The sequence below is a fragment of the Cetorhinus maximus genome, chromosome 24 (assembly GCF_964194155.1).
Source record: "Cetorhinus maximus chromosome 24, sCetMax3.hap1.1, whole genome shotgun sequence".
Classification (NCBI taxonomy): Eukaryota; Metazoa; Chordata; class Chondrichthyes; order Lamniformes; family Cetorhinidae; genus Cetorhinus; species Cetorhinus maximus.
The window spans coordinates 6418021-6431521 of record NC_135902.1 but is presented as its reverse complement, the minus strand read 5'-3'; the positions used below and the strand labels follow the sequence as shown (position 1 = coordinate 6431521).

The 13501-nt window shown below is 39.3% G+C and overlaps 1 protein-coding gene across 2 annotated transcripts in view; it reads right to left on the bottom strand.

The window, feature by feature from the left end:
- The window catches only part of LOC144699627 (ras-related protein Rab-40B), a 73682-nt gene extending 60440 nt beyond the window's left edge, over nucleotides 1–13242 (bottom strand). Inside the window, exon 1 of one of the 2 annotated variants that reach the window (XM_078570703.1) lies at nucleotides 12706–13242. In XM_078570703.1, the coding sequence (XP_078426829.1) occupies nucleotides 12706–12922 (217 nt within the window). In that variant the 5' untranslated portion in view covers nucleotides 12923–13242. The remainder of the gene's footprint in view (nucleotides 1–12705) is intronic. The other variant, XM_078570704.1, reaches the window with a different exon arrangement.
- Nucleotides 13243–13501: the final 259 nt, after the last annotated feature.

The window sequence follows — 13501 nt, the reverse complement described above, 5'->3', positions numbered from 1 at the left end:
TTTCAACGTCTATTGAGATTAGTGCTCCCCTTTAACAAATTAGTTCTCCAATTAGGTATCAAAAGCAGTTCAAAAAGGCATTATATGAATAAAATATATTAGGAATCAACTGATGATTCCTTTGTACATTGTAATTTATTACAAGCGCTGAAAAGATGACATCAAAAGAGTCATGCCATTATAGAAAGTAAGTCAGTGCGGGTAAAACACAATGTCATCCTACTCATCACAAGTTATATTTAAACTAGTCACGGGCACTTAGATTTCTTCTGAGACTTGCAAAGAGACTACAGATATGCAAGCAAGCACACATGATACATGACATAGTTAAATTTTGGAAGGTTATTACACCTTGTCCACCACCAGATTGTACCAAATTTTAGGCCCCAATTGTGAGATCAATGGCACTGTTCATTACACTTGCCCTCAGACATCCTTTTGCACTGAACCTTGTTAGGGTTAGGAAGACATTTCGGCACACAATCATCCACACACAGCTTTAAGAGAGACAAAGAGAAAAGATTTCTCAACAATAATTAAATTCTGAAGGAACGAGGCTCCACAACTGTAGAAGTTAATTTCTAGTACAGACAGATCGCCAGGCAATAATTACGATTCATTAAGCCATTAAAACATGACTTGTACTGGAATGGCAAGTTCTAGCCTATTCTGTGGAGTTTAGTGAGCGCCAGTCAAGCAAATACCTGCAACTTCATTCCCTTCCATGCGTTTTAATGCTAAGTTTGTTGGTGAGATAACATTATAGCAAAGCTTCTGGGGAATCAGTTGAACTTGGACAGCAACTTCCCAATTTCTGTATTTAATCACACATATGCAGTGGTTGCTGAAAATTATTGTCCAACTTACACTTTAATGCCAATGACTGCTGATAGCCTCACTGTTACTTTTGCCCAAAATCTGGGCCATATTGTTTCTCATTTACATTAATCAGGTGAGGCAGAAAAATGTTTCCAAAGGCAGGACCATATCAAAAACATGCACAGTTCCCCCTCACTAAGTCAAAGCATCACCACTGGCAAGCGTAAACACCACTTGCTGCTTTCTCCTGAAGGCCTGCCTATTTGTTGATTATGTTGTTGAAATTATGCAAATATCTGAATTCCTTTTGCACCAAATTTCCATATGCTAACTGAGCATGTTTTTCAAAAATTCATTCATGGAATGTGGATGTCACGATTTGTTGCCCAACCTTATTTGCCCTCGAGAAGGTGATGGTGAGCATCTTTCTTGAACTGCTGCATGTCAGCCTGGTGAAGATAGGGAAATCCAGGATTTTGATAAAGCAACAACCAATGAACAGCAATATATTTCCAAGTCAATATAGTGTGCGACTTGGAGGTGGTGGTGTTCTCTTGCACCTGCAGCCCTTGTCCTTCTAGGTGGTAGAGGTCGCTGGTTTGACGGCGGGGGAGGTGGGGGTTGGGGTCCCATCAAAGAAATCTTGGCAGGCTCAGTCTGGTAGCTATGCCAGCTCGGTTAATAGTGATACTACCGAGCTACACTTAGTAATGGACATTGAAGTACCCTAGTTGGAGGACATTCTGTGTCCTTGCAAGTGGCATCAACGTGGAGGAATATTGATTCAGTGACGGAGGGAGGGCAGCAGGTGGCAATCAGCAGGATGCTTTCTTGCCCCTGTTTGACCTGATGCTATGAGACTTCACGAGGTTGGGAGTAAGTGTTCAGGGCTCCCATTGCCACTGTTTTGTCACCTCTTGTGGATTTGTCCTGGTGACATACCCAGTGATGGTGATGGAGATGTCTGGGACATTGGCAGAAAGATGTGATTCCATGAGCATGGTTATATTAGTTTTCCAAGATGTTAGTGAGGAGGACCTTGCAGATTCATCTGGGCTTTATGTGCTTTTGTCATCTATGAGCCCAATGCCCAGGTTGATGTCAGGAGATCCGTCCCATTTCTTACTTAATGCATTTTGTTCTGGTTTGCTAGGCTATTCAGAGAACAGTAGTTGCTGTGGTTCTGGAGTAACAAATAGCCCAGACCAGGTAAGGATGACATGTCCTTTAGGGAAGGAACCATGAGTGAACCCAATAGTTTCATGGTCACCATTACCAATTCTGCTTTTTTTTATTTGAGATTTATTTAATTGGCAATTTAAATTCCTCAACTGCTATGGTGGGATTTGAATTCATGCCTCCAGATCATTAGTTCAAACTTTTGGATTATTAACAAAACAAAAACAGAAACAGAAATACCTGGAAAAACTCAGCAGGTATGGCAGCATCGGCGGAGTAGAGCACAGTTGACGTTTCGAGTCCTCATGACCATTCAACAGAACTAAGTGAAAAAAAAGGGTCTTGAAGGGTCATGAGGACTCGAAACGTCAACTGTGCTCTTCTCCGCCGATGCTGCCAGACCTGCTGAGTTTTTCCAGGTATTTCTGTTTCTGTTTTGGATTTCCAGCATCCGCAGTTTTTTGTTTTTATTTTTGGATTATTAACCCAGTAACAAAACCACCATGCTACCATCCTTGTTGCTGTTATCTTAACAAGGCCATCAATTCTCAATGTGGCGGAGCTAAAGAAGCTGCAGCTATGTTTATATACTCACTTGCAACCTAATCCCCATCTTCCAAGCAGCTCTTGCAAAAATAAAAATAATAATTTTTATGTCTATGAGTTTCCTTTTCCCCAATTTACAGAAGTGATATTGCAGGATTACATAGCTACTACTAATGCAACCAATTCTTACTTTATCAATCATGCAACTAGAACAAGTGCTCATACATTACCCAGGTCGCCATAGTTACACAGCGCAAAGAAGCAAAAAAGGTACTAGTGTTATAAATAATTATGACATTTTCATGTCACTGAAAGCCAAAAATAGATCAGAATAACTGACACTTAGATTTTGCAAAACTGCAGATGTTGTTTTCTTCCCAAACATTACAAGTCCAAAAGGCTTTGATTATAAGCTACATAATTAAGCAAAGTGCAATTCCATTTCATAAACTGAAACAACAAATTCTGACATTTATTCATTGTTTAACACGAAAGTTGGGAAGACAGAACCAATATTTGTTACAGTACAAGCAAATGGTAAATCATTAAAAATGGAAGTAGACATTGGAGCTTCTACTACTTTAAATGGAGAACACACTTTCAGATATTTAAATAATGGTAAACATCAATTAAATTTGGAACAAACATCTGCCAAGTTGAAAACATACACAGGTAAAGAAATCCAAGTAAAAGGTATCAGCACAGCAACTGTCCATTATAGAAACCAATCGGCACAGCTACCCACTATGGTATTGAGAGACAGAGAATCATGTCTTCTAGGGTGAAACTGGTTAAGGGAAATCAACCTTGATTAGCCAGGGAGATTTCAAAAGGAAGCTGGAAGAGTTCATATCTTGAAAAAGGAACAAGGCAAAGGATGGCAAAATGAGCGTGGAGAGTCCAAGGACCGCAACAGGATGAAAAAGGATTGTGTAAGGACTCAACAACCTGAAGAAATGCAGTCTATCTCAAACAAAAACATGGAAGAACAGCAGAAAAAACTCAGAGACCCTGCTGAATGACAGAGCTCAAGACGCAGTGAGTAACTTCGCAAGGAAAAGGAAAGCCTGTTCAAAGACCTTCACACACGACAAGATTCCCTCAGGTCAAAGTATGTGCCTCTGGAAAAGGACAAAGAGAAACAGAAAGAATTCAGCACCCCTGAACAAACTGAAGAACCAGGTGGCAGAGAAGGCACATCAATATTCAAGTTTCCAAGAGCCAATAAATACAAAAAAAGAGAGACAGGAGAATCAGCTAAATGAAGCTAATGAGTCTTTGAAAGCAAAAATCGAGAGCTTTTCAAGGGGCAAGCAGATAACAAAGTTTTGGGCGACTCAGCTACTGAACTAAGACAAGTTGAGATTTCACCTGAGAGAAGAAGTCTGGCCCGCAGTGAAGTCAAAATGAAAGACGAGATTAAACTCTGTCGTACAAAGATGACGACAAAAAGGAAGAAGGTTCCAAAAAGACAATAAAACGGTGGCTGGTAGCACCTATAAACACTCGAAGGAGGCAATAAACAAATCATCGAACTAATCCTACTTTGATATTATTCCAGTCTCTCAATGGTTTGCTGGATGATGATGCCGAAGATAAAAATCAAAGAGGTACAAGTTACTTCCAAGGCCTTCTCTGGAAAGAATTCTAGATGCTGTAGACAAATGTGAAGAAGTTAACAAGGTATTCGTTGGAGACCAAGCTTGCACACTTTCTTTTTCACTACAGGATGACCCCCACACAATTACAGGAGCAACACCTCCAGAATCGTTGATGAGACGCCGTCTTAAGACAAGACTGGGCCTAATATTTCCAAATTTGGAGGGGAAGGTGGAGAAGGGGCAAGGAAACCAAAAAGCTAAAAAGGACTTGCATAGACAATTTACTGTTGGAGAAGCAGCAAATGTGAAGAATTTCGGTGGAGAACCGAAGTGGTTAACTGGTAACGTAAGTTCAGTGACCAGGCCATTATCATACCACTCGGAAGTAGAAGGCCAGATCACCCGTATGCATGTGGACCATTTAAGAAAAAGAGATACCATAACAAGATATGGTTCCACCTGCAACCATTACTGAACCAGTGTTTCCTGTTGAGAGTGCTCAACCAAGGACTTTTATGGCTTCTCCCTAACCAAATATCTCAAAAGCACATTGTATTTGATTGTAAATATTGCACTGCTTAGAGTAATTCAACAGACATAAATAAGTCATGCTTTGAAACCTTTTAGGAGTTATAAATGTGTACCATTGGAATAATAGCATATTTTTATTTCATAGCATTAAAAAATATATATTTACTGTATATTATTGAAGTGTTATAAATGCATTTTAGGAACCAATTCAATCAAATTAAGACTCCCTAGTTGGGGGAAAAAAATCCATCTTCATAACTGTAATTCCATATCAGAGTCCACTTAAAAAAAAATTCCATTTATTTACCTTAAATTCCTTAATGAAACTAGCATGCAAACCTGCATTTCCAATTCAAAAATTTGGATGTATACTAGAAACCCTCTCCTTTGCAAGGAATTTACCCTGTAAAAGCTTCACATTACTGCTCATACTGTTCTGCAGTGCTTTTAAAATGACAAGAAATCATTCATCATATAGAAGCTGAAAATATCTGGTATGAAGTAGCGCCGCTCTGTAATTTGGAACCATAGCACATTGCAAGTTCTCACTCAGATATACTAGCAAAGACTTGAACATGTTACTACCGCTTGCCTAGGCAGGCAGAAATTTACCCTCCATCAGTTAAAGTATCAAAAAAGGTAAAACGGTCTTGTGTATGAACAAGTGTTAGGTGACTCATTCATTTTAGGTATAGAATCAATTACAGCTTTTAAGTGTAATGACGAGAACAGCTGCAGGCCTGCCTATAATGGAAGTAACAAAATATTTAACACCAGGAATTTTGTTTTGGAAACTCCAATGGTGGCCACTGATACTACAAAACACAGCAAAACTTTGTGAATTACAGATTGTTTGAACCCAAATGTAAATATTCAAATTCAAATATTTCTTTCAAGAAATATGTTCCACAAAATATTACTCCTTTTGCGTTGATGGCTTATATATTGAATCACCAGACCCAAATTGTCCGTTTTAATACAAGGGTACAGGACATAGTTATGAAAATATATTATACAGAATTTTGTAAATACAACAAAACGCATGATTCATTGATCATCAATGGTGCTTCATCATGTCATGATCAACTAGAAAGAAATCTAATGCAAATTGGTGGCGTCACAACAACTGTACAGTTGGGGGTTAGTTTTCCCCAATTAGTTAAAAAGAAGCCTGTATTAATTCTCAGAGTAGTAGTAGCAATTAAGACTTAATTAAAACCAACATATAGGAGCTACAAAGCGTCCCCAAAGACCAAACCCCTGACTCAGTCAAGTGCTCAATCATTTGAACAATTGAATTGCCCCAAGGAAAAAAACATCCTATTTAACTAAACTTTCCTTTCCAGGAGTCAGTCATGCTTACTCACAGGCTTTGCCAATTCTGGTCTATAAGTGATCAGTGTGAAGCATAGGACAGCCATTCTGTAATCAATCTGTCTCCTCCTATAAAAAAGGACCTGGCACAACTTCACACTATTCCATTAAAAAGCTTGCAACATTATTGGACCTGTAGAGGTCCAAGTTTTCTCTCAAGTTCCAATTTATTTCACACTATTTTCTCACGAGTTAGAAAAAACTTGAGCCATAATCCTCTAAATGGACAACTGCAGTCAAAACTGCATTTGACAATAGCTGCAAAAACAAACATCCTGTTTGCATTATTTTATTGCAAAATGACTTAACTTGAATGGTTCTCTGGACATCAGATTAAACCAAAACCTTGTCAGTTTCATTTCATTACTTTAGCAAGTAAACTGGAAGCTAAAACAAATCGACATCAGAAGAGAAAAAGCATACTGCACCAATTAACAGGGTCAGAGTTTGTAGCAAATTTAAAGGAAAATCTATTAAATCTCAACTGTGATTTTAATTTTTTTTTAAGTGATCTTAGTGTTTGGTTACAGAGATACTGCTACAGTCACTCTAGGGTTGATATACAATTTTAATACAGATCCAGTGATACATAGTATGAGCAGTTACTGTGGAACTTGTAATCAACATAACTTTGGTATTTTATTACCAAATGTTAAATGACAATATTTCAGTTAAATAATTTGATATCTTGAAATTCGGATGATCAAATTATAAGAACACAAGAATTAAGAGTAGGCCATTCAGCCCTTCGAGCCTACTCTGCCACTCATACGCTCAGGGATGATCTTTACTCTCATACACCGAGCCCTTTGTAATAAAGAATAACATACCATTTATTTATCCAATCGCTTTCTGTACCTGCTCAATAACTTTGTGATTTGTGCTCAAGGACACACAGGTCCCTCTGAATACCAACATATCGCAGTCTCGTCACTTTTCTTATTTTCCTTCCAACATGGATAACTTGGCACTTTCCCACATAATATGCTACTATGCTATCTGTAAACAATACTGTATATTTTCTCTATTCTCATTTATAGTTAAAAAGTTAAAGTTTCTATTTGTTAAGATTTTAAATTACTAATTGCTCAACACAATCATAATAGTAAAATATAAACACATACCTAAAATCCAAGATCGGCAAGCATCAGTATAATAATGCGTAACGCATCATCAAATACTGAATTTTATAATTATATTGCCTTACATTTTGAAAAAGATTCCCCTTCAGCATTGTCACAAGTTTTTTTTTTAAATACTATATAAGCTGTTGATAGGTACATAAAAATTTAATTCCATGTCCACTTCAATCGTGAAAATTGCCGAACAATGCAATTAAAAACCTTTCCCTTCCAATACTGGTTGTAACTGGTAAAATATATCCCGATAATATTAGAGTGAAGTAAAGGATTGTCACTGGGGACGGTGGTTGTGGAAATATATTAGAGATAATGAATTAAGAGCATCACACAATATTAGATAAAGTGTATTTTTCCTTCCATTACATCAAATAAAGGCAGTGACGTGACACTGTGTTTTTGCCATAAAACTAAACCTCGAATTTTCCTCTAAAGGGTACTTGCCTTCATTACAGATCCAGAAGCTTGGACAGGAAAAACAAGCCAGCTACAAACTCCTCTCAGCACATGAAACTTGACACTCAATTCAACAGGGAAAATGGTCTTCTCTATTAGTTCCCTGCCTTGTACTCAAGCACCACCATAAAGCAGCCTTACTATTTCTTGTTGATCAGAAACAGGTCTTGAATGAGCAACAACATGACTTGACACAAGCCAGTCATATTTGCGAGTTAAGCAAAATGCTTTTTAGTAAATGCAGAAGTCATTGTATCAGAATTATAAAAGTAAATACAAAACAAGTTTTACATTATACACTGTTTCCCTATTTTCTATCAAAATAAGTTGTTTTTTAATATTTGTTTGTTAACACAAAACAAAGAGTGGCATGGGATGTAAGCAATGCTTAAAAGATAACGTTTATTTCCTACCAGAGTTATCACAAGGCTTGACGAGTCAATCACATTTACCTGGACCTTACAAGGAGTAAATTGGACAGCAATTTCCAGCATCTGTATGGAAATCTGAGTTTTTATTTGAGGTGCATCCACAAGCTTTACTAGATCAAAATCTTGCCCAGAGATTCAGCATTGAAGTATATAGAATGGTATGAAGTTGCAATACTTACCTACAAGATGTGCCAGAGAGTGTTAGGGCTTGTCCATGCAAGTGTGAGTGAGTTTTTGATGGCAATGCTAAGTTTTAATTATTGCCAAACAACATCTCTGGCACTGAAATTTTTCTTCTACACATTATTATGAATGTGAGGCTTTATAAGATGATTATGTTTAAACTCTCTCCTTTAATTCAAGGTAAAATGGAGTAATGGAGAACAGCATGTGACCTCCTACTAGTGCTGCCCAGAGAAGTCCATGTGACCTGATTGCCATTGAACAGGGGCATACTGCTGCAGATTTACAGATTGAGTTTGAGAGATGGAAGGGTTTGGGGGAAAATAATGCAGGCGCTGCTATGCCAGAAGAAAAGGGCTCCTTCTGGGTTAACCGCAAAGCAGAGGACTGGTGAACACAGAACCCATTTCCTGTAGATTGGTATCTCATTTTTCTTAGTTCTGTTGAAGGGTCATGAGGACTCGAAACATCAACTGTACTCTTCTCCGCCGATGCTGCCAGACCTGCTGAGTTTTTCCAGGTATTTCTGTTTCTGTTTGTTTTGGTATCTCAGTTGCCTACTAAGTAATATTAGGTCAATGTTGAATAATGTTTGTTTGTTATGGATACAAGCCTTAAAACATGAAATACTGTCATGTGATCCTTTTTGTAGGGCAGTGAGAAATTCATCTCAAAAAAATCTTTCTCTACAAGGATCGTAACAATGTGTGGAGTCTCATTCCTTCAGATTTTAATTATTACTAGATTTTTTGAAAATATTAAAATAAAAAACATGTTTTCATATTAAAAACAAAAACAGAATTACCTGGAAAAACTCAGCAGGTCTGGCAGCATCGGCGGAGAAAAAATCAGTTAACGTTTCGAGCCTTCATGGCCCTTCGGCAGAGCATGATGCTGCCAGACCTGCTGAGTTTTTCCAGGTAATTCTGTTTTTGTTCTGGATTTCCAGCATCCGCAGTAGCTTTTAGCTTTTTGTTTTTATCTTTATGTTTTCATATTATCCTGTCTCTTATCTCACTCTCTTAATCCCATCTTTCTTTTCCTCTGTTGATTTTGCTTTCTGTGCATGATTTTACATTCAAGCTAATAACTTTACTTCCTGGTTCAGACTCTGCATCATTCAGTACTGATTCTTCACTCTGACTGGTTATAGAGATACACTGTTGCGTGCCTTATTCATACAGGTCCCAGGTCCCTTGTAGAGGATGCCACACTTTATCAGGCTCCCAACGATCATATTGTTGTGGTTGAAAAACCCACAAAATGTCTGTGGGCAGCTGTAAGTAAAATGAATGACAAGTGTCAATCATCCGCCACTGACATCAAAACCTGAACCATAGTGAGAGACTGTAGGCAAGTTTCATATTGCAATTCAATAAGTACCAACACATTCCTTCAAGACATATTGAAAACCAATAAATTTAAAAGGCTTCAATGGCATAACTTCAAAAGCCAATACATCAGTCCATAAAAACTCACTCAAGTTCCCAACATGAAATAACACAGCCAGCAAATTTTGTACTTTGTTATCAACACATGTTCTCTTATCATCATCAAGGTAGTGAATCGTTTGCCCTTTCTATTGATGTTTCAGGTTAAATCTTCACCACTGTTGAAAAGCTACTTCAACTTGGATTCTAGCATACAATGTTTTTACAACTGCAAAAATATTTAAAATTATTTTTATATTCATGCTGGCTAACTTATTATTTCTAGCATTTTTTAAAGCTTGCAATGCTGCAGTTTGTACAAGTTTATATTGCAAACCTTCAGCCAAATTGGAAGGCTATAAACTCAACCAACTGTACATTTGTCTGCTTTATTTCCTCAATATAACGAAGAAAACGTGAAAGTCAACTAAAGCTCGACCAAATTAGTACAAAACTCTTCATTCCATGAGCAAGATACTTTTTTTAAAAAAAAACTTTAAATTTACTTCGATCTGGATCACAAATGCAGAATGGATCAATCTCTAATCTCTGTGAATCACAGTTTGAAATAAGATTGTTAGAAACTAACCAGTTCTTGATACTCAGAAATTGCTCCAACAATTTAAAACAAATAATACAAAAAGGTAGTTAGGCAGATCTAAATTCACATGAACATACGAATGTGAAAAACATACTAAAAAATCTCTGAAGACGACATTTTTAAATTACTGTATTATTGTTGCAGAGTAATTCTATATTACTTCAGCTAGCCAGTTTTATAAAAAGAAAGAAGATACATGTATGCAGTGCTTGTCACTGAGTCATTTTGATACTGCCTGACCTAAAGTCAATGAAATTTACTTGAAGAGTAATCACCATTCCAATATAATAAAATACATTTCTCATATCCAAAAAAAGATGGGATATGTGATTGGGCAATCTATGTTTGGTGTTCTCAGCTCGTTCTGCTGTTGAAATCCTCATTCAAATCTTCTTTACCTCAAGACTCCACTAGTCCACACTCCTGGCTGATCAGCCCCATTCTATCCTCTGTAAACTGGAGGTCATCCAAAACCCTGCTGCTTGTGTCTTATCTCGCAGCAAGTTCCGTTCCCCATAACCCTGTTATGACCCACATTGGCTCTAGGTCAAAAAACGTCTCAACATAAAAATTCCCACCCTTGTTTGCAAATTCTTCCATGGCCTCATGCCCAATTCCTATCTCTAGAACCTGCTTCATCCCCTAAAATCTCCAACTTATCTGCGCTCCTAATGCTGGCTGTTTGTGCATTCCTGATTTTAATCGCACTGCCATTGGTGGCTGCGCCTTCAGTTGCCTAGGTCTGAAGCTCCGAAATTTCCTCCCTTCACCTCTCCACTTGCTTTCCTCCTTCAAAACACTTCTTAAAACCTACCTCTTCGAACAAGCTTTTGGTCACCTGAGCTAATATCTCCTTACATTGCTCAGTGTCGTACTTTGTTTTATAATACTCCTGTGAAGCACCTTGGGACATTTCATTTCACTACAAGCACTATATCAATATAAGTTGTTGTTTTGCATGTGGAAAGAAAGTTGGATGGGACACCAGCAGAATTTATCTGCTCTTCAAATAGTGCCTGGGGATCTTGCAACTACCTGGGGCGATGATAAACTGGGCCTCAATTTAACATCTCAGACAGCACCTCACTCCTCCAGTGTCAGCCAAGATCATGTGCTCAAACCTCTTAACTAGGCTTGAACCTATGACTTTCTGACTCACAGGCAGTGATGCTGTCACCGAAACCAGTATGACACTTGAAAAACACCAGAATGCCATTTGAGTGAAATGTCACATTTTCTAAGTAAATATATACCACAGTGAAAACAATATTTTCCAAAATAAAGCTGTTTGCAGTATAAACAGCACCAATATTGTACAATCTAACAGATACAGACAATAGTCACAACACTGAATGCAATATCTTGGAAAAGGCAGATAAAGTCTGGTTATGATAGCTGATTAAATCAAAGCCTATGTTTTTTTATTAATAAAACTTTCAAGCTTCACCAACAATGCAGAGTCTTCAAGCCACTAATATACAGCATTAATACTTTGCGTGTAAATAGCTTCATTGCAAAACTGATATGAAGAAAAGTAGACAAACTTTCTTTATTTAGATAATCTCTCACATTAAATCAGAGAAAATGCTCAAGGTACAAAGCCAGAGGGTGCTTTACTGCACTGATCTTGGACCAAAACATCTATGGTATTAACTGTGTGGCACATTTTATATTCAATTAACAAAAGTTTCTGCATTATCAGACTTGATTTCAGAATAAAGGATGTTCATTCCAAACATGTTCAGACTTAAATCTATTTGCTTAATTATTCAGCATGAAAACACATCACATCTAGGACAAATGGGTTACATTAATGAAAATAGGTACTGAAATAAAGGGAGAGAGTGAGTGGCGGGGGGGGGGGGGAGGGGGGGGCTATAATTCAACTCTAAATTCTTTAAGAGAGTCTACAATCTCAAATTGTTAATACACCGGTTGTCAGCTTCCAAGGTCCAAGAAGACTACGTGCTGTGAAGGGGTGCACTGAACATTGGCCAGCCGCCACAAAGGGGCATTGGGCAAAGGGCCACCGCCTGAGGCCATTCAGCGTCAGGTCACGGAGGGGCTAGAATAAATCCCCAGGCTGCACATCTGATATTGCAGTGAATACTGTAAATATCCACAGTGATCGTAAGCATAGTAACCTACAGTACTGGAGTTCCGAAGAGGAGTCATATTGGACTGTTGCTGTCTCTCTCTCTACAGACCTGCTGAGTACTTTGCAGCACTTTGTTTTGATATTGGAAGAAACTGATTTATGTCGTCAACTCTGACATTACATTAGTCACATAATTTGCTTTTACAAATTTTATGAATAAAGTATATCCTTTGGATTTAAAAAAAAAATACAGGCTGCCAGCTCTGGGTGTGTGTTTTGAGGTGGTGGGGAGAGAGGTGGTTGTGTTTACTACTCACCCATGTTGTAACCATAGGGTGACTCGCTGGCTCCATCCTGCAGGCTGGCCAGGATCTCTCCCTTCCCCACATCGCTGTCACCCACCAGCAGGAATTTCAGCAGAAAGTCGTAAGCCTTCACCGGGCTGCCTTTGTGGCTCATCCTCTCACGGGCGGCGCTCCATGCTGGGGCGGCGGACTGGCGGCAGCTCCTCTCGTTGAACAGGTAGAAATTCATCGGGCAAGTTTCAGCTCGTCGCCGCCGCTCGAGAGAAACCGCCTCCCCACCACCCGGCCCGCCCGCCCGCCTCAGGGAGCCGGCGCCGACAACCACTCACCGTCGGCTAGGCAACAGGAGAACCCTCCGTCTCCTGCCCATCTCTTTCCTCACCTCCAACGATCGTTGAGCTGCCACACAGATTTCCCCCCCCCCTCCCTCCTCCCTCCCTCCAATACTTCAAAATATGCCAACGTCACTTTCAAAACATCTTTAAACCAAACAGCCAACAACCCCCACCGGCGAGCTTTCGCCCTCTGACGGTTCCACGCCCCCCGATCGCCGTCTTGAGCGGCCCGCTCCGCCCCCCTCCGCCCGCCGCTCTTCCATCATTGGCCGTCGTCCGATAGAGGCGGGCCCCGCTTTCATCGTTCCCATTGAGGATTGGACTGGTCGAATGTCCATCATAACTAGCCCCGCCCCTTTCCCTCCGCGGCTCGTTGTTTACATCTCGCACCCGCTGGGGTCCTCGGCAGCCACCTGAGCCGCCGGGGATTGTGGGACTTGTAGTTTATCTGATTTACTTGGCGCCGCCGGGGA